Source organism: Cenococcum geophilum (genome assembly GCF_001692895.1).
Source record: "Cenococcum geophilum 1.58 unplaced genomic scaffold K441scaffold_15, whole genome shotgun sequence".
Classification (NCBI taxonomy): Eukaryota; Fungi; Ascomycota; class Dothideomycetes; order Gloniales; family Gloniaceae; genus Cenococcum; species Cenococcum geophilum.
In genome coordinates this window covers 2,554,388-2,577,083 of record NW_027137573.1, presented here as the reverse complement: position 1 = coordinate 2,577,083, position 22,696 = coordinate 2,554,388, and the positions used below count along the sequence as shown (strand labels likewise).

The window sequence follows — 22,696 nt, the reverse complement described above, 5'->3', positions numbered from 1 at the left end:
TTCACAAAGCCTTCTGAGCAACGATGCCATCACAGGCCAATCCTGAAGCAAGTATGAGACAGATACTGCAGTATCTAGCAGAGCTAACTGATGTTGATAATACCGGAGAATCTGCTCATGTGTCAATTGCAGTAGGACGTGACAGAATGCTGTACTATGCAGCTTCGTTCAGCATAGCAGTTCTGGAACGGCGCTTACGTCCACTTCCGTGAGCGAAAGCAGAAGGAAGATATGGAAAGGCCTCTCTATTGGACACCATGGTTAGCTGTCTGCACCCTACAAATAGTAAAAACGCAAAGATGCTCAGCCGACCTTAAACAAATATGAGCGTTATTGAGCCTGGATCTTACCGAGGCGTACGCGCTCCGAGTGCATAAATACCTGAAGATCCCTCGAAGGGTACAGCCCAAACATCAACCTCTCTGTCTATTCCAAAATCCAAGATGTCCCTTACTAGCACTCTTCCAGTCATTCTTCCACCACCAATCCATGAGCCATACAAGTATCAATGGGCTCGCTATGTTGCCCGGGAGAAGCTGGAGGCTAATTTCTTGGCTCTCAAGAAGAAGATCGAAGAGTCCAAGTTGAAGAATTGGGATTCTGCTGACAGTATCGAGCAGCTTGCCTTGACAAAATCTAAGGCTTCTGAGCATCCAGGTTCAGACCTTACTGGAGCCAAACCCGGTAAACAACTGAAAATTGGAATTGTGGGGGCAGGATGTGCCGGGATGTTCACTGCCATGATCCTTGATGAAATCAAGGAGAGAATAACGGGCCTTAGAGATGTGATATCTTACGATATCTTAGAAGCTGCCGGGGAAGAGAGACTTGGTGGTAGGCTATACACGCATGAGTTCTCTAAAACGCCGCACGACTACTACGACGTTGGAGCTATGCGGTTTCCCTACAACAACGTGATGACAAGGTAAAACTCTTCCTCCGATGTGCTCTTGAAATCTCAACTGTAGCGCTCACTCCTGTCAGGACTTTTCAACTCTTCGAGCATCTAAAGATGTTGGATGACTTAGTACCATATTATATGGACGATGAAGAGAAAATGTGCCCATCATATTTCAACGATTTTCGTCGGGTGGGCCCAGTTCCCGAAGGTGAAGAGAACCCTTACGGTATAAATACCGCTAACGAAGAAATTGTTCCGAGAGCGTGAGTATGTCCTTAATCGCTTGAGAGCATCACTCCTTCTTATCTGAACGCAATTTCTCTTCGTTTTGTTTGCGCTACAATTCCACCTTTGGTCTTTTCTTATAGGCTGCTCCTGTTCGAATTTCACCATCTACCTTCCACCGGGGAGATCTGCTGACGTTACTGGTAGTCTGATGAAACAAAACCCTTCAAAAGTAATAGAAGAAGCCATAAAGCCATTTGTTGACCTTCTATTGAAAGACTTGGATATTGATCCGAAGACGGAGCTAGACGTTCCGAAAAAGGATCCGCAAAGGAATGTCCACCCTGCAGATCCTTCTGACCGCCGTTACCCAGGATGGGAGTTGCTCAAAAAGGCTGATTCAATGAGTACACGTCAATTTTTGAGATCGTAGGTTTCTATCACAATTTTATTCTAGAAGAACGAGACTCTAACCGAGCACAGAACAGTCATACCGGAAATTGAGGAAGATAAGGTGAGAGGACCTGGCTACAGCTTTAACACCATCGAGTGGCTAGAGACCTTCACCTAGTAAGCAAGCTACCTTTGCACACAATGTTACTCGCTAACTCGGATTCAACAAGCGCGACTGGATGGTACAACCAATCTCTTTCAGAAACTGTTCTGGAAACGTTAGACTTTTACGTTGCACAAGAAAAGAAGCCAGAAGGCGGAATGAAGATAGACACCAAGACAGAGGCGAAGACAGAGAAAAAGCCGTGGAGTAAGACTGGATGGGTTTGTGTTGAAGGTGGAACTCAAAAGGTTGCTAGGAAAATGGCTGAAAGGTTGAAAAAGCAACCTGAATTCCACAGACAAGTGACAGGCATAGCAACCGACACTGATCTCACCATGACGCTGGCGATAAAACATACCGAAAAGGGATCAAAAGTGCGAGAAACTCGCAAATACTTTGCCGTCTTTAACTCTACCACACTTGGTGCTCTCCAGCGCATGGATTTGACCAAGGCTGGATTACACTATGGTACCAAGCAAGCTATTCGCTCACTCGGCTACGGTGCATCTTGCAAAGTAGGCATGAAATTCAAGAAGGCCTGGTGGATGTTACCACCTCATAACATTAACAGCGGTGGGATTGCAAGAACCGACCTCCCGCTCCGCGTCTGTGTCTACCCATCATACAATATCCATGACGACCCTGAAAAGCCGGCTGTTCTCCTTTGCTCTTACACCTGGGGTCAAGACGCCCAGCGCATTGGGGCTCTCATATCACCGGACTCCCCTAGCAACGAGGAAGAACTCAAAGAGCTTCTCATCCATAATCTTGCTCTCCTCCACGCCGAGCCCGGCACCTACGATGCTGTTCGCAAGGTCATTGAGGACAACTATGATACCCACCACGCCTATGACTGGTATGCCGATAACAATATGTCCGGCGCATTCGCCTACTTTGGCCCTAGTCAGTTCTCTGAGATGTGGCCCGAGTTATTTAGATCGAACGGCTGGCTTTTCTTGATTGGGGAGCACGCGTCGGCTCATCATGCATGGATTGTTGGAGCACTTGAAAGTGCTGTTAGGGGGGTATTCCAGATGTTTGAGGCATTGCACACGCAGAATCAGGAGAACCAGGATTACATTAAAGCTATGGAATTTCTGGATAGCAAGGACGTTGGGCCGTTTGGGCCACTGCCAAGGGAGCTGCCAAAGAGGCAGAAAGATAAGAAAGTCGACAACTCAACGGACGTACTAGAGGAAGGCAAGGATTTGACTTTCACGGCGGCTCAGATTCTTCTAGGCTTTCTTGAAATGATGTTCGAGACTGACCAACTGAAAGCGAGTAAGGAGTCTACCTAATAATACGTCAATGCGACCTGTGGATAATTAACGAGCGGCTATAATCAGTATGTAGAAGCAAAATGATGAAGAAGCTAAATCCAATACAACTCCTATCTAAATGCCACCCATTCTTCCGCCCTATAGCTTCAAAAGAAGGCATATATTGTCTACGGCACAGAAATACTCGGTACCGTTTTAACTTTCATTTGCAATATATATGCCTAGCCAAGTAGAGAAAGAATGACTACTTAAGAGACAGGTCTACTCACCTTATATTACGACTGTGAAGTAGCGTCATAATATTCTGTCATGGTGTACTAGCAACTCTTGAGCAGAATTGACTCCTTTTATATTATAAACACTTGGAATTCTTGGGGTCCGGAGTGCATTGTTGTAGAAAGGCGCCGGCACGGTCAGTTCCGAAGGCTGAAAGTTCATTCCCTTCTTCTGTAATCAGCCACACTTGTTTATACTTCTATAATCATCCCGGACTCCTTACCTTTATATAGAGCTGCTTTCTTAACTGCTCTAATCCTTTGTTGGATCAGAGGGTCCTTTAGAATTAGTTGGCGCTTACTCGCGTACGAAGCACTCGGGTCATTCTGGCCCCAACGCCATCCAAGGCTGCCACGGCAGTCGGCTTGATATGAACATTTCCTCTGTACCTACAGCTCACAATACTAAATACGAGATTATCCCTTCGCCTGGCAAAATTCGTCCTTCGGTTATTGATAAGAACAAAGCCAATAGAACCAATTGGGGTCTCAACTTGATCTATTGGCTTTGTTCTTATCGATAACCGTAGGACGAATTTTGCCAGGCGAAGGGATAGAGATATTCATAGGACTTGGGTTATGATTACCTTACTGTTAGTAATCCGTACACGAATCTATATGTGAGGGCCAAGAGACTGAGGGCCCAAGCTGAATTGTTGAACGCCAATTGGTACCAAAAATGTTGGTGAACAAGCCCGCAAGGATGTCACGTGATGAGGCTTGGCGCTTGATGAGGACAAACCTTATCTCATGAATCAGACGCTCCGCAAAAGATTTATTCCGGTGACACTAACTCCTAGACCAATCAGAATAGCGCACTAATTTCAGCCCCTTGCGCACCCCCCTGCCACCAGCAAAATCTTCTGCGGAGCGTCTGAGGACTTATCCCTTCGTCTGGCAAGTTTTTCATGGACTTTTCGTATATGCACGCCTCATAAGCCAATCTAGAGGCTCTATACTATGTAAAGCTTGGTGTTAAAGCCTCTGGTCAGTGCGGTAGCAAGGGTGCTGGCGCCTCATTGACGCTTGGATATCGAATAACCGCTGGTTGAACCGTTCAACCATTTGTAGCACTTGATACACCTTATTTAACGTATATAGCACGTCCTCCCTTATAACCTTAGGCTGGTCCTTTACTGGCTTATCCTCATTAGCGTTAAGAACGCGTATAAAGTAGATAGGTGGTAGTAATTTGGGGGAGGACTCTGATGGAGGATTTTCCCACACAATCACCAGCCGGTTAATGGAGGAAGGGCGGAAACCTGCAGTCATGGCGTCATATATCGCGACTTTTTACCCAACTTCCTTAAAAAAATATATATAGAGGTGTTTTTGGTGGTGGCCTTCTGCAGTAACGTATGTGATGGGGTTTTGACCGACACCCTAGTTTTGACCGAGCTAGCGTACCGCCTGCTATTTAAGTAAAGTTTTATTGTTCTGCCAAAATTAGAGTAACACATATATTTAAAAGGCGGTGTATCGTGCTAACGCTTACCTAGGCGTGATAGATACAACTTAGGTAAAATTTTGATGTTCCTTTCGGTCAAAACTAGGGTGTCGGTCAACCCCATCACATACGTTATTTCATCGGCATCGCAATATTGACGCGTTTTGGTGAGGTTTGCTAATAAAATCACGCTAGCTAGGGTGCCTGCAGCATGCTAACCCAGGCAGGAGCGCCTAAAGCGCCCAATACGAAAAGTCCGTTTTGCCAGACGAAGGGATGGGCGTCGCTTTGGTGAGAAATGAATGTTTTAAAAATCAAATTTTGTATATTTCTACGAGCGACGTCCTAACCACAAGAGTTATTATATATTTTATTAATGTAATAGATTCTTTAGCTAATTATATCTATATATTTATAACCCCCTACTAGGAATACTAAGGGGCGAGATACATCGTCGTAGAGCGTAAGTTAGATTTCTAAAATGAATGTTTAACTAAACCGACCAACTACCTATATCTAACTTCTTATAAAATAGAGCTATAATATCGCCGTAATATAGAGGCGATAGAGAAGACAAAGGGCTTTCAGCTCGTACTACTTTAGAGATAATTAGACATAGAGAAGTATATAAGGTATGGCAGTGAGGCAGTAGGGCGAGATTGCGATCAAAACTGACCGACTACCTATATCTAACTTCTTGTATAATAGAGCTACAATATCGCCATAATATAGAGGCGATAGAGAAGAAAAAGGGCATTTAGCTCGCAGTATTTTAGAGATAATTAGACGTAGAGAAGTATATAAGAATGGTAGTAAGGCAAGATTGCGACCGACGAGACGAAAATGCGACCGACGAAAATGCGACCGACGAAAATGCGACTAACGAAAATGCGACCAACAAAAATGCGACCAACGAAAATACGACCGACCGCCTATATCTAATATTTTATATAATAGATAGAGAAACTAAAGAGCTCCTACCTTATGGTATTTTTATAATAACTAGACGTTATTAAAGGGTTGAGATATTGCTTTGTAATGGAAGAGTCGTCGCCTAACAAAAAACATTGAGTTCTCATACAAAGGGCGCCCATAAGCTCTCAGACCCTCGGGGAGAAATTCCTCTCGGTGTGATCTGATTGGTCCAGAAGTCCACAGGATTAGGGTAAGGTCCACAAGCGTAGCGCTAGCCCTTAGCTACCTCGTGGCGCAATTTCTCCCGGGGGTCTGATTTATGAGATAAGACAAACCTCATCCACCACCAATACACAACGTTTTAACTCTATAACCTGCTCAGCAATAGGTTATCCCTTAACACGTCAACTTGGGCACCCGTGTTATCGATAAGAGCCTACCAATCAGATCAATAGAATTTAATGCCTGTGCTTAGGAATACAAAGCTTCTGATTTCATAGCGAAATAATATATAAGCTTATCTTGGAGTTGAGTCGCTTGATATAAAGTCTCTAGCGGCCGTACTTCTTGCAGAACGGTATTTTATAGATACTGCAGCTAAAATAAGTCCCTGAATGACGCTGCCGCCTAGATAAACGCGTTGTTCAAGTTTTGGTGTTCGCGCACGGGCCTTATCCTCTGGGTGCCCTAACGTGTTAAGGGATAAGCCCAGGTCCGCGCCTAACGAGCTAAATCTAATTGCTTTATTATTACCCACGCACGTTCGTCCCGTGACACCTATGCACGTACCTTCGCTACCCCTATTTATCGACACCTATGCCTTGTAACGTGGTCCGTGCGGAAATACCGTTTTCAAATTAACGCGTGTATCTATGTAGAATTCAATTATTAATTACACCGCCACCATGCCTTCCAATCGCGCTAGAATTGATATAAACCTTGTTTAGAAGACTTAATACAACGTCCCCTTAAATTAGACTACGAAAACAGCTCCTCCTAAGCCCCTGGCCGTTGCCCAAATTCGACCTCTCCATATTAACAATTAGGGCCACCATATTCCTGAGTACGGGCACCAATTTCAGCTAATATAATTGGTTAGTTCTTATTGATAACCTAAGGGCCCGTTTTGACGTTTGCAAGGGATACACATTTCCTCTTCTGTTTCTACCTATTACGTAGTCATTTGTGCGATAGCATGAGCAAATAGCTAGCAATCAAGCTTATTCTAAATTGTATCGCTGACCCCTGTGATACCACCGCGAGATATCTATTAAAATCCACTAACCTTTATATACTAACTAAATTCTTAAATATAAGCTTATAAATATACAATCTATTCCTATAAAAAAATTTTTTTATAAAGCTTTATATTTAACTTAAGAACTATAATATATATTAAACCATTTTTATAAATAGGTGATTTTTATAAATAGGTGATTTTAATATCTTTAGTAGAGTTATAGTATGTTAAAGTTGATGAATTTTTGGTGGTTGATAGGCAAACTTAAAGAGGGAGCCTTCCGTTGTCTGTGAAAGGGAACTCAATGGACTTGCAGCTATAACTTCGACGACATCAAGGTATTCTGAAATTATTAGTAGTGCTTCTGTTGGTTCGTCTTATATAAGGGAACCATCAGCGTTCAAAACCCTTAAGTTAGATGGCTTCTCTCTGCTCTAAAGCTGCAACTGACAGCCGGAGTCATCCCGAGGACCCCTCCCTCTATGGTTCACTTCCGCGTGAGAGTTGGATTACTAGTATATCACATCGAGCTTCGTTGACGAATAAACATATTAAAATGAATTCACCTCTCCCAGTCATGTCTTTAGAAGATTTGTTCAGTTCGATGAAGGCTCTTGACCTGGGCCGATCACAGGATCCAGAAGCCACCCCGCTCCAGAATGGGAAGGTCACTGTTACAGGAATGAAATCGAGACCTCGAGCAGACTCAGTGCACGAGTCCTCCACAGCCTCTTTGAAATCACAGGGCAAGCCAGAAGCGCAATCATCTAAGTTTGCCACAGCTCAGAAAACCGAGCGTAACGGTCTTCTAAAGTCGCAAAGCTTGAACAAGAAGAATGGACAGCCAAAATATCCCAAGAAAGGTCCTCGGAAGACGAATAATCAGACCAGTTCGAGTGCACTACCAGCAGAACAGCTGGAAACAAAAGCACAGAAAGCTGCGCCTGTAGCTCCCGCAACCTTGCATAGATCAAAGAGGGACCAGCAACCAAGGCATCGCAAGAAAGGATCTAACCAAGCGAAAATCCAACCACAATCAAGCGCACTACCGTTGAGGGAGAAAGAGTCGAAAGCCGACGAAGTCCCCAAGAACGCCCCTCAACAAGCCTTCCTCCGGACAGGATCCGGACAGTAACTCTTGGCAGTAACTTTACTGTCCGAATCTTTTGCCAAGTTCAATTCTGCCGGTGTAAAATCAGTGGCTTGGAGCTTGTTTTTAGTGTTGTAGATCTTAATCTTAGGGCCGTATACCAATTACATCATAATTAAGCCATGCTTGAGTCGTGATCTGCACCTGCATCGTAAGTCTTGGCGTGGTGTTGTATGTGAAAATATTCAATTGTAAGGTTTGGAAGGGGTTATAATTTAATTAAATTGTAGGTATTATAATACAAAGTCTCCGCGGCGTAGTGGTATAGTAAGTTCTGCAATTGCTTTGATTTAGAGCTAGCCAACATAATTACACCACTTTTCCTGAAGTTCTTGAGTGGTCTATTAAGCCACAATGCAAATATATAGGTTTAATATGATTTAGGGCGTTAAAAATAAGATGAGAACAACACGATCAATTTAAAGCCTTGCTGATACGTAATTTAATAGGAAATAACCTTTTTTTTTGACGTTTTTAACACGCTACTAATGGGAACTAAACCCGCGACCTTCTGCTGCGCAATTAGGCTAAGGCCTCGGCGGTAATGCAATAAGGCTTATAAGGCTCTGCGGTGATGCAATGAGGCTATGGCGATGCAACGAGACTCAGCGCCGAGCATTGGAAGGAAGTCAAGGCTGCTTGGTCACTGCAGGAGAGCCACAGTGCTCGTGGTGGTGTCGAACTTCAGGAGTATCGACTATTTGGGGCGTCTCTGTTACTGCGGTAGTCTCTGCAGTGATAGAGATACCCTAAATAATCGAGGATCGCGATCGTTAAATCGTACCGCCGGAAAGCTTGCCATAGACATAATCGACGACCCCCTACTAATATCAGTAATATTAGTAGCAGGGTCTAGCTAAGTTATAGAGGACTTCTTTATATGCATATCAAATATAGTATAAGGTAGCGTATACCGTACACTTAATTACTGGTTTATATAGGCAGGATAACTATTGCTTGCGTCTTAGTTTATGCCACATTAACTTCCTCACCCGGTTCAAATTATAATAACTTAAAGTTAATGTCCTAAGTATTAAGCTTTGTAAAAGAGTTGTTGGAGTCATTAGAGTCGTTAAAGTCATTAAAGTCTTGGCTAGAGGACGTTGTAGGTAATTATAGTGAATAAACGAATATATTTAATAACATTAACTCCTACTCTGGCTCTACCCTTAATATAGGTACTTTAGGTAAGCTACCCCGTAATATAACTAAGTTATTTAATAGAGACTTCTTGGCAGGCTTTCTAGAGGCTATAGGTAAGGTTAGCGACTAACGTTTCCGCTTCTTAGCAGCTGCTCGCGGTAAGTCTTATAGTAAGCACTGCAACCTCTTAGGCGCGGTTAATATAGGTAGTGCATTTAACAACTCTATACTCTTAAATATTTTAAGCTCCTTATATATACCCACTACCAGCCACTACCTGTTCTTTTATCGCTTCTTATATTGTTTTACCTACTCTCTATTTCTTACTACTTTCTTAGCTTACTTAAGGCTAGTAAGACTACGCTTTCTAGCCTTACCCTTTTTCTTAAACTCTACCTTTAAAGTTTAAATAGTATTAGGTAGCTCTACTAGTATAAGGTTATCCTTATTACGCAGCTCTTTAAATTTAAGAAGAAGCTGCTAAGTCTGCCGCCGGAATAAGTCTGTAAGAACTTTTACTTACTTAGGTGGATATATATAACGGAACCTTATAGCAAAAACTACGGTAGGCTTATTAATGGGCTAGGTGTATAGGTAATATAAATTAAAGTTAACAACGTAATAATAACTAGTGGAGTGGTTGCCTAATAGATTAACTCTAATTATATTCTAAGAATTACTATAAGGAAGGAACTATAGTCCTTTAAATACACGACCGTACTCCTATAAAATCCTTCTTATATATAATATACGTATGCTTTATCTACTCTGTTATAGATTATATAGATCCTATAGATTATATAAATTACCTTATATAACCTTAGTTACTATTCCTTATTACATAGTTCTATTGGCTCTATCCTAGACTATACTTAAATTAACTAACTAGCTTCTTTCGACTCCTCTTTTAGTAGTTATAATATTATACTTAAAGTGTCCGTAATACTATCTCCCTCCTTTTTATCTTTATCTTTAAAGATCCAAAATATCTCTAAGTCGTTTATTAGAGGTGTAATATCTATCTAATTAATTTGGTTAATATTATTACTTATTATACCTAAAGCTTCTTCTTTTTCTTTAACCGTTTGTTATACTCGCACTATTACTATAATATTATTTCTTAGTAAGATTATACTATTTTCGTATTCTTATTATTCGAAAGAGGGGTTAGTCTATATTATATTGGTAAGTTTATCTTTGCGATAACCGTCCTTTTACTTAGAGTATACTAAAGTAAATATTTATTCGTCCTATAACGTTTACTTTATCTTTAATGCTAAATATATATAACCTATTACTCTTAATAGTTATCTAGTTCCCTAATTAATTTGTCTTAGGGTTTTATATTTAATTTACTGCTACGCGGCTAGATAATAAACTGTCTATTACTCTAGCGGAGTTATACTATTTTTATAACGCTAAACGGGAGGCTACTAATACTTAGTAAAGGGCCCTTAAGTCCTGTCTTGCGGCGTTTACTTGGTTAATTTATCTTAAAAAGGTATATAAGAAGGTGCGTTTTAAGGAGTAAAAGCTTATAAAATAGGGTCTATAGGAACTTAATAATAAAAGAACAGATTCTCTTCTAATAGAGAAAAAAACAGATCTAAGTAGTTTGGCAACTACTCTTCTTAGGTCCCCCTTAGGTAACTTATTTTTTAGTAATTTTTTTTATTAATACTGCCTAACCTAATTTCTTCTAATACTCCTATACCTTTTCTATAGTATTCTTTAAATTCTCTAGTAGTTCCTAGGTAGTCTTAGTATAGCCTATCTACTTAACCTTATACTATATTTTATTGTTAATATCCTTATAACTAACGATCTTTAAAACTTACCATTTATCTTCTTTCTATCCTCTATACGTGTCTGCTTTGTAAATTAGTAGCTTAATATTTCCGTATACTGGCTCTAGTATTATAATGTGCTATATAAAATAGATCTTTATTTTAGCTAGTAGGTTTAACTTAAACGTAACTAGTAAAATCCTCTACGTAATTTTAAAAGGTCCTAGTCTAACGTAATTTAACTTCTTACTTAATTATTAACTCTTGAAATTTTTATATAGTAGCTATACTTTATCTCCCTCCTTAAGATCTAGTCCCTTAGATCTCTTAATATTATAATACTTTTTTATTCTCTCTTATACTTTCTTTATTAATTCCATAAGGTCTATATAAAGATTTATTAACGTCTTTATTCTTTCTTTAGCTATACTACTCGTTTTCTTTACTTATTATAGTAATAACGATATTCTTAGCTTATATCTATAATTTGCCTTAAATGGTAATATGCCTATTCCTTCTTAAGGTGTTATATTATATGCTAACTATATAACTAGTAATAGCGATACCTAATTATTCTATACGTAATTAATATAATGTCTTAAATACTGCTCTAGTATCTAATTTAATCTTTCCGTTTAACTATCTGTCTGCGGATAATATATAGTAAAAGTTACTGCTCTAACTCCTTATTCCGCTAAGAATACCTCCTAAAATGCTGCTATAAATCTTAGATCTCTATCCAATATAATCTTATTTAGTACTCTATGTCTTATAAATACTTCTTTAATATAGATTCTAGCGACATCTTCTGCTAAGATTTCTTCTGTATATACTATAAAGTATCCCTACTTTATAAGCTTATCTACTATTACTAAGATCGCGTTATAATCTTATCCAGTAATAGGATCTCTTAATTTTAGTAACTTAATAATAAAGTCCTATAATATAACCTCCTATAGTCTTTCTAGTGTTTTAATAGGTTATAGCCCTCTATACGGCTTATGCCTTATTAGTTTATTCCTTTAGTAATCTAAATACTCCTTTATAATCTTTTACGCTAAGCCCTAGATTCTATTAATAATATACTCCTCCTAGAGTCTTAATACTAAGCCTATAGCTCTATTATGCCCTTAAGTTAATCCCTTATTGTCGGAATGTTAGTTATATAACGTGGTTACAAGACCACGAAGCGAGATTAGCTAATCTGACCTTGGAGCAAACCCCTATTTCTAAACATTATTAACTATTAACTTCAACACCGCATACGTACCACTATAAGTAATATTCGTGCACGTTAATAAAGCGAGTATACCGATACTAATTAGTAGACGTACAGATTAGGAAATACGTAATAGTAAAGCTCAAAATCATATATTAGCTTAACTGCTAACGCGTCAGATTGCAGAGCTATCGCCCTATTTTAGTTAAAGGAGAAAACTACGTTACCCTTAAAGCTCGAGACCACGTATTAGCTTGCTAATGCGTCAGATCGCCTAGAGAATCGTATCTTTACTTAAAGAGAGCTACGTTATCCTTAAAGCTCGAAACCACGCATCAGCTTAACTATTAACGCGTTAGATCGCCTAGAGGACCCTTAAAGCTTAAAACCACGTATCAACTTAACTGTTAACGCATTAGATCGCCTAGAGGACCGTATCTTTGCTAAGAATTATTTACAGTTTCCAAGAACTGTAGATTTGTCGATAGAACACATACATACCTTTATATTTTTACCTTAAACCTTAACTCCTTCGAACCGATGACTACCCTTATACCTACCCTTATACACAAAGACATAACAATATGGAAATTAACTAGAAGGAAAGAATTACTAAATACGGCTACGGAATTGGCTTGGAAACGGCTATAGATGACGACCTAACGGAGTATATAGAGACTAAGATGCACCTATATACACAATCTAACCTTATAGACTTTGCATTGTAGATAGTATTTTAGGAAGACTTTAAGAACTTTATACCAGAGACCTTTAAACGAGTATAATCTAATACTAGAATGGGAATCCGTTAATACCTAGTTAAGAAAGGAGTATATATTATTAAGTAAGATAAGAGATATTCCCTTAGTAAGGTGCTAACAGACGTCGCTAATAAAGAAGAGTTTTATAAATGGATAAATAAGGAGCTTATCGCGGCCCTTGCAGAGGTAAAACTAATAATTATAACAACTCTGCAAGACTAACTTAATTTAACCTTAGACAAGCTTGCTACATCTCTAGCCCCACTACTAGCTACTTTACTAACTCTACCAGCTATCCTAGCTGCCGTACTACTAGCTACTCCGGTTACTGCACTGCCAGCTACTCTAATTACTACCCCCGCTACCCCTGCTACCCCTCCTAGTCCTTAATCCTCTAATTATAACTAAATCTACGCTCTTATTAACTAACTGCTATAGCTAAGAGAGCAGCAGCCATAGCAGCTATATATATATACACTACCTAAACTAGCCGTGCCTAGTATGGAGTAAGGACCTAGATATAGTAAGGAGGTAGCTATAATTATAAAGATCTATATAAACGACCAAAAGTACAATTAAGTTAATAACAGCTTTAACTTTAAGCTAACTATCTTTTATAATATCTGTAAGAGATCTAGCTTACTACTAGAAGGCTATATAGTGGCATTCCCTAGTATACTAAAAGGGCTTACTTAGGACTATTACTATAATAGTAACCTTAAGTTAAAACCTTTTACGGAAGCCTATTACTATATATAACAGTTCTTTAAAGGGCTAGAATACTACTATAAGAACCTTACGGAGTGGAATAGTATAACCCTTTAAGGAGTTATAGACGAGAACCCTAATAAGTTAATTTATTAGAACTTCTAACTGCTTATAGATAAACTGCTAAAGTAATGTTATAAACTATACCTAGACTTTTATACAAACCGCATTTTTACGAATAAGTTGGTTACTGCTTATTAGGGAGTGCTAGTATACCGTATTACTGTCTCTAACCCTTTAGAAGACCTCTCTTAGTTAATTAGTAAGCTATAATCCTCCATTATTACGTAGGAAAAAGAACACTCCCTATAGGCCTTAATAAGATCATCCCACTAAGCCTTTTTTATAGATTAACGTTACTATTAAAATAACCAAAATTGAGACCGAAACACTAATCGCTACGGCAGCAATCGCCCCTATAGAACTAACGGCAGACTAAAGGCCAAGTACTACGTCTGTAAGAAGGAGGACTGCCGTTTATAGAAATATATAAAGGAGGAGCGTAATTAATCTAGAGACAACTATAAGAGACGTTTTATTAATATTAAGGGCCGTAATAAGGGCAACTTTAATAACTACTTTAAACAATACGTCGCCGCCTATAAAAAAGATAAAGAGGATAACTTAGACTTTAAAGCCTATATATAAGACGCTAACGACTCTAGAAGCAATGCTGGAGAACCTAACAATAGTTCTACCTATATTACCACTTTTAGAACACTTACTATAGAGAAAGTAACATCTATAAGCGTAGAGCTAGCTAATAAGGCTTATACACACCTACTTATAGCTTTAAAACTTACCACGGAGTTTACTATAAAACCTTACACGGAGACTAACCTATTCGCCTATAATACGACCACAACTATAGCGTTATAATACACCTTAACGGTCTTTATGGGAATTATAATCGATATAGGTGCTTCGCGTAAGTCTATAGCTGGCTACAGCCAATTCCAAGCCCTATAGGCCGTAGATAAGTCTATAAGTCTTAATACGTTAACTAAGGGCTAAGTAACTGTCTAATTCGGGATTAGAGCCTCTATGTCTATCGGAACTATAGACGTTAACAGCCCTATAGGCAAGATATAATTCCATATTATTAAAGCAGATACTTCTTTCCTACTTTACTTAGTAAATATAGATAGACTCTATATTAAATATAATAACCTAAAGGACGTTATTATTACTCGCACTAAAAAGGTGCTAGTAGTTAGACGATTTGGCCACCCGTTTCTTATATAGAGCTTCTCTTTACAGTCTTATCTAGTTAAGTCCTTTAACGTAAACCCTTACTACTTAACTAACGTAAAGCTATAATGTCTATACTGTTAATTTAGTTACCTATTAGTTAATAGACTGCAAAAGCTTCTTAATAAGACTGGCCACGGCTATAATACTAATAGATCCACTATTAAAGAGCTAACCAGACTCTGCCACTACTGCTAAAAGTTTAACAGATCTTTAAGTAGATTTCGCTTCACCTTATAAAACAACGTTAATTTTAACTATAATATTATCGTCGACATTATATATATTAGCGGCTCCCCCCTATTATATATAGTTAACAAAGCAACTTAATTTTAAACTGGTAGATGGCTATGAGATATTAGCGCCAAGCACACTTAGGACGTTCTATAAATGTGCTAGATTAATAGCTATTTAGGACTACTAGACTTAATTACTATAAACGCTAGGAAGAACTTTATTAGTAAGAAGTTTAAGCACTATGCTGCTACTATAGGAGTAACTATAAAGTTAGTTCTAGTTAAATCACACAATTCTATTGGAATGGTAGAGCGCTACTACGGTCCGCTACAATAAGCCTACTAAATTATTATATCTAAAATCCCTAAAATTAGCAAGGAGATAGCCCTATAAATAGCTTTTAAAGCTATTAATAATATAGCTGGCCTAGAAGGCCTAGTCCCTATACTCCTAGTCTTTAGAGCCTACCCCTAAATGGTTAAATCGGACGCACTATTACCTTTAGTCGTATAGCGAGCTGCGGCTATTAAGAAAGCAATAGTAGAAATCTAGAAGCTATAAGCTAAATAATAAATCGCTGACGCTCTTAATACGCGAAATAGATAATAAACTAACGCTATTTACGGCCTCCTACCTAGTTCGCCTATCTTAGTCTAGAGAGAAGGTAATACTGGCTAAAGCGGTTATTAGGACGGGCTATATATGCTACTTACCGTTAATGGTAAGACCTATACCGTAAAGCTACTAAATAGGCCTATAACCTTCCGCTCTACGGTTATAAAACTTTACCTACTAGACCTATAAGACTTAGTTAAACTACAAGAGTCTATTAAATTAGCTGAACTAGTACCTATACTAGCTAAACCTTAATCGTTACCTAAAGCTAAACTATAGCTACCGCTAAAGTAAGGCAGAGGTCGCCCCCGTAAATACCTATTACTTATAGCTGTTATAGACACGGCTGTTACGGACGCTATAATAGACATAGATGCCCTTACGGGTGATATTATAGATATAGCTAACATCGCTATCTACTTATAGGATAACGATACCGTAGATATAGCTAACACTACTATTTACTTATAGAATGATGGCAATACCTAGTTTAGTACTTTATGGCAAAAGGAGGTTATAGGCCTACTTAAGAAAGGCGTCTTTAAGATTATTAAGCTATATAATATACTAAAGGGGGTTAGACTCTTTAATTCACGGTTTGTTAATAAGATTAAGAATAAGGAAACTAATAAAGCCTTTAAGAAATTACAACTTATTATATAGGCCTATAACGATTTAGAGAAAGAGCTAGTCCTTACTTAGTTACTAATAATTTAACGAGTTAGCCAGCGGCTAATTCTCTGTATTGCTGCTACGCTACTATAGATATAACTCTACCTCTAAGATATCTTATAAGCCTATATCTAGTCTACTATAAACCTAAACCGCGAGTTTTATATATAACCACTATACGAGCTAAACAAATAATTGGGAATTAATAAGGACTCTATTCTAAAGGTTATAAAGCCACTTTATAAAATGCCTAAAGCTAAAAACCACTAGTTTAAGACCTACTATTTATACTACGTTAATTAGCTGCGAATGGACTAGTCTACATATAACCCTTACTTACTTTATAGTAATAAACCTTTTAGAATCGTCGGCTTATAGACTAATAATACGCTATTCCTTATAGATAACACCTTTATAGAGGCTAAATAAAGCAAACTATATAAGGCTGAATTTATAGCTAAGGAGTAAGAGTAACTAACTACTAATACACCAGTTAAGTTTAATGGAGGACTTATTTAATTGGCATGAGATAAGAGTATTACGCTAATATAAACGCCAGTGTAAGAACCTTAGTATAGTTAATACTACGCTAGCAGATAGTACTAGCTCTAGAGGAATTACGCGCGGCCTACTTACGCTAAAGGACTAGTATATCGCTTAACGCGCTAGAGAAGCCTATATTGCCTTAGTCTGTTAACTAAAGGCTTTATTTAACTTATCCTTTACTGCCCAGGTAACTAATCCTAAAGAGGTAAACGTAAAGGAGTTAAATAAGCGCCTAAGTTAGTAGATTCAGAACTTATATAGAGGTCTTAAGTTTGTTAAATTAGAGGCTAAGACCCTATAGCTCTTAGTCTTTATAAACGCTTTCTTTACCAATAATAAGGACCTCTCTTCGCAAATTAGCTATGTTATTATACTAGCTAACGCAACTAAGAAGGCTAATGTCATCTATTAGAGCTTAATTAAGTGTAAAAGAGTCGCTAGAAGCGTTCTGGCTTCTAAACTCTACGGAATAGCTTACGGCTTTAATATCGCCGTCGTTATTAAGTCTACGGTAGATAAGGTCCTACAGATTAACCTCCTACTTATGCTTTATACTAATTTTAAGTCGCTATATAACTATCTTATACGACTTAGAACTACATAAGAGAAGCGATTAATAATTAATATAATATGCCTATAATAAGCCTACGAACGTCGGCAGATTACGGAGGTTAAATAGATTAATAGTAAAGCTAACCCTACGGACGCGATGACCAAGGAAAAGCCTTACGTTGCCCTATAGCGACTTATTAACACGAACTAAGTTAATATATAGGCTGTAGGTTAGGTAGAGCGTAAGGAGCAATAGAAGCTAGTTATTAGGTTATAATAGTACTAGAGTACGCCACCCGCTATATTCTGCGGACCCTAAATTTAATTAGCTAATTAGGATTTTCTATTCCTAGGATGGAAAATCGCTATTAGCTCGCTTACCACTAGCGCCTTAGCGGCCCTCGCGATATATCAACCTACTACCCCTAATAATTCTTCCCCTTCTTTTTCTTAGCTTAGTATCCCTATAATACAGCATTCTACAAGCTTTAGTTTAGAGGTATTAGTATAAGCCGTAATACTAGTTATATAATTACGGACCTATAAGAGGAGCGTAGAAACTATTGCGTATTAATTAGATCTTTAGCTATTACATATATACTACAAATAGTTTAAAAATAGACTTAGCTTTAGAGTATAGATTAGCCTTCTTCTTAGAGTTACTCTAATGTCGGAATGTTAGTTATATAACATGGTTATAAGACTATAAAGTAAGACTAGCTAATTTAACCTTAGAGCAAACCCCTATTTCTAGACATTATTAACTACTAACTTTAACACCGCATACGTACTACTATAAGTAATATTCGTGTATATTAATAAAGCGAGTATACCGACACTTATAAAAGTCCTTTACGAATTACTCTACTATACTTCTTAGGATTTACTTTACCTTACAATTTTCGTATATATCCGTCTATAGATCTTCTAGTTATACTTCTAGAATTCTTTATACCTAAAAGCTCTCTAATGTCTTATAAATCCTTTCTAGTTTATTATCTTTTAAAGTTACTACAATTTTTGGATAATTATACTAATTAATTCGTCTGTATCTTTTTGTAGTAAAGCCCCTAATAGCTTTTTATCGTTTTATAGTTTAGCTTTTTAACTTAGAGTGTCTACTCTTATATTGTCTGTACCTTTAGTATACTAAATCTTAAAATAGTATTCTATAAGCATTTCTGCCTACCTAACCTATCTTTAGTTAAGTTTTTTTGTTATTAGGAACCCCATTAGGTTCTTATAATCCATTTTAACTATAAATAATTTATCTATACCTTATAAAAATACTCTTTATTTCTTTAATGCTATAACTATACCTAATAACTCCTTATTGTAAATGTTATAGTTTAACTCTAGTAGTATTATCTTCCGACTATAATATGCTACTAGGTGCTATCTATCTTAATATCTTTATATAAAGCACGCCCCTAGTATATAGTCTAATGTATCTATTTCTACAACTATCTCTAGTTCTAGTTAATAGATTTTAAGAACTAGCTCCTAGGTAAATAACTCCTTAACTTTTTTAAAGAGTTCTTTCTATTCTTCTCCCTATACCTATAGTTCTTCTTTCTTTATTAATCGCGTAAATGGTTTAATATTCTTTAATTATTACGCTATAAACCTTCTATAGTAATTGCAAAACCCTAGGAACAATCTTAACTATATAACGTTCTTTAGTTTTTACTAATTTACTATAGCCTTAATCTTTTTTAGATCTATGCTAAATTGGCCTAGTTTAATAATAAATTTAATAAAGTCTGTCTTCCTAGTAAAGAACTCGCATTTCTTAATTACTACTAGCATTTGTTTTTCCTATAGTCTCTTTAAGACCTATTTAACATATTCCCCATATTCTTCCTTAGTTATTAAGTAGATAATAATATCGTTAAGATATACTATAATAAATTCATCTAAGTGTTCTCCTAATATATTGTTAATACGCTTCTAAAACGTTGCTAGTGCGTTTATAAGCCTAAATTGTATAACTAATAGCTTATATAGTCCTTCCTTTAATTTAAAGGCTGCCTTTTATTTATTACCTTCCTTAATTCTAATTTAATAGTACGCCTATCTTAGATCTATCTTTATAAAGATTTACGCGTTGCCTATTCTATTTTAGATTTCGCTAATTAAGGGTAAAGGATACCTATCCTTTTTAGTAATGCTGTTTAACTATCTATAGTTAATACACAGCCTTAGTTTGCCGTTCTTCTTTAGTATAAATAGTACTGGATAACCCGCTAATGTGTCACAGTGCTGCAATAAAGTAGACTAAATAACTACGTTGTGGTATAAAGAGGGGAAGAAGGTAGAAAGGGGGTATTGTATATAAATAGTAGGGCCGGCCGCCAAGTCGCTAGTGGTGGGCTAGCTAATAGTAGGGAATAGTACGAGACAGTATAAAACAGTATACGTTAGGTTAGTGCCGTAACAGTACTTCTCTCCCCTAGACGGTTTGGTCCCTAAACTAAATAAATAACTTAAAAATAGGCAGTGTATAGGGTTGCCTATTTTCTACTATAAAGATATTAGTTCCGCTTACCGCCCTTAACTAAGCTAATGGCGATTTTCTATACCGGGCATAAAAAATCCTAATTGGTTAGTTTAGTAAGTAAGGTCGGCAGAACTCTATACCGCTACCTAAATCGGTCCGTGTGGCGTTTCTTGGCGAGAATTTAGCCAATTAGATAACTTTAACCGCCGGTTAAAGTTCTATAATATCTTAACCACCACAAATTTTAATGCGGTAGTCGGCTGTGACCTTAGCATGACTTTTCCTTATCTCGTGCCCAGTCTAGGGGTTTTAGCTTCTTAGGGTATTGCTTATAGAAGCGCTATATAGCTTATTCGCAACCCTTTAAGTCTTCCTCTAGCTGCTAGGTTATATCTTTATAATATTTCTATTTAATCTTATAAGTTAGGCCCTAGGGGTCTTCGTTATATATATTAAGGATTTTCTTAAACTCCTATTTATCTTCTATATTACTATTATTGTCTCTCTCTACTACTTATCCTTGTATATTATGGCGCTCTATAGTATTAATATTTACTTAGCTAGGGATCTCTTTAGTAGCCTAGAGGCGCACCTTAGATATATAAAAGGATTTATTTACTCGGATATAGTTTGGGAGGTCTACTATAACTACCCCTTAGTATACTGCGAGTACGGGGTACGGGCCGTCCTATTTATTGTCCCATTTCTTTTTAGATCTATTTATCTTTATATTTTCTAAGCTAACTATAACTATATTACCTTTATAAAATAACGCGCTCTCGTCCCTACGGGTATTAGTATTATCTTTATAGTGTTACTGTAAAATCTGGGCTAGGGCCTTAAGCTATATTAATATCCGCTTAAAGTAGTTGGCCACAGAGTCTGCGCGGAAGAACTCCTTCTTTACTTATACTAATAGTGTTAGTGGGTAGGGGCCAGCAGGCTTAATTCTGAGGTAAGGGTTAAAGCTATAGTTTGTAAAAAACGGGGAGATGCCTATGCTTTTATTAACTTGGTTATTCGTAGTAAACTTAGTAAGCGGTAGGTAGTTAACCTAGTCGTCCTATATAAAGCTAATAAAAGTATAAAGGTATTTATTTACGGCGGCGTTAATAATTTTAGTTTAACCGTCTGTTTCTAGGTGCTAGGCTAAGCTTAGTCGCAAGGTTATTTTAAGGCGTTTACTTAGTTATTGCCAGAAGTTACTAATAAATTATATGCCGCGATTGGAGATAATTATGCTTAGTGTACCATAGAGCTTATATATGTTGTTAATAAAGCTATTAACTAACTCCTCTGTTAAGAGTCCTGTTACTAAAATAAGGTATTATATTTTAGTTAGGTGGTCTATAATAATAAGGATATATTTATATGCCTTGCTATGGCGTTAGTATACTAGCAGCGTTATAATATAGTCGATTAAGATATTGGTCTATAGGTAGGCGGGTAATTTTAGTAGCTTTAGGAAACCGGGCGAGGCAGAATAAGGGGTCTTAGTGCGAAAGTATAGGGTATAGTTTTTAACAAAGGTAGCTATAAACTAGGAGATTCCTGGCCACCAGTATATTTGGTTTAAAAGGTTAAGAGTTTTAACCCGGCTGGGGTAACTAGCGGGGCCGCTACTATAAGAGCGATGGGTAACTTCTAGGTAAAGGTCTAGGGCGTTAGGGATAAAGAGATATTAGTAGAAGTAAATCTGTCTGTTAATAATACTATATTCTAACTTATTATAACGGAGTAATTTCCTAATTTTCTTTAGCTAATAGCGAGCTTTCTAATTACGTAGGGCTGCTACTATATCTCTTGCGAGTTTGTTCTCCTGGTATCCTAGCTAGATTAACTTATCTAGTGACTTTTTGGCTATTTTGGGGTCTAGAGCGGCTATAAACTCCGCGTTATTAGAGTTACGGGACTTGTGTAGTAATTCTTCTAAGATTATAAGGTTAACTTTCTGGGGTGGTATAATAACTTAGGCTTAGTAGCGGAGGCGTTTATTATTAGTGTCCTTGGGCCTTATTCCTAGTAGCTAGCTTAGGGCGTTAGGGAGCGTGGCTTTGCTATTAGGTCTATATATAATTATAAAGTTAAACTATAAAAGGAACTCTGCCTACTAGACTTGGCGCTAGTTTAGCTGCTTAGTAGTTATAAACGTCTATAGGTTCTTATAGTTGGTAATAATTTTAAATAGCTTCTTAGTCCTTTATAGCTTAGGACGCTATTCCTCTAAAGCCTTAATAATAGCTAGGAGTTTTTTATTGTAGATTTTATAGTTATATTCTGGCGCGGAGTGCTTTATAGAGAAGAATGCGACCAGTCTTAATTTTCTGTTATTATTGTACTAGGAAAGGACTCTGCTGGAAGCCTAATTTAATACATCTATCTCTACTACTGTTTTCTTTGTGTAGTTATAGTATGCTAGTACTAGTGCTAAAGTAAAGGCTCCCTTAAGGGCCTTAAACGATTTAGCTTGTTTTAGTCCCTATAGCCATCTAATATCCTTCTTTAGAAGTTTTGTTATAGGTATAGCGATAGCAGAGTAGCCTTAGATAAATTGTTGGTAGAAGTTCGCGAAGCTGAGAAATTGTTATAGTTCTTTAATTAATGTTGGGTCCTTCTATTCCTATAAGGCCTATATCTTCTTAGGGTCCATAGTTAT

At 37.5% G+C, this 22,696-nt stretch overlaps 2 protein-coding genes across 2 annotated transcripts; both read left to right on the top strand.

Annotated features, from left to right (window-relative positions):
• Nucleotides 1-443: 443 nt before the first annotated feature.
• K441DRAFT_686378 (uncharacterized protein) lies at nucleotides 444-2,980 on the top strand (the record flags this gene model as incomplete). The annotated part of the gene is made up of 5 exons (XM_067651984.1): nucleotides 444-925; nucleotides 985-1,164; nucleotides 1,334-1,555; nucleotides 1,610-1,696; nucleotides 1,750-2,980. The coding sequence occupies 5 exons, from the start codon at nucleotides 444-446 to the stop codon at nucleotides 2,978-2,980; spliced, it is 2,202 nt and encodes a 733-aa protein (XP_067505553.1).
• Nucleotides 2,981-7,343: 4,363 nt separating this feature from the next.
• K441DRAFT_658130 (uncharacterized protein) lies at nucleotides 7,344-8,110 on the top strand. The gene has a single exon (XM_067648291.1). The coding sequence runs from the start codon at nucleotides 7,396-7,398 to the stop codon at nucleotides 7,972-7,974; it is 579 nt and encodes a 192-aa protein (XP_067505552.1). The 5' UTR covers nucleotides 7,344-7,395; the 3' UTR covers nucleotides 7,975-8,110.
• The last annotated feature ends 14,586 nt before the right edge of the window (nucleotides 8,111-22,696 follow it).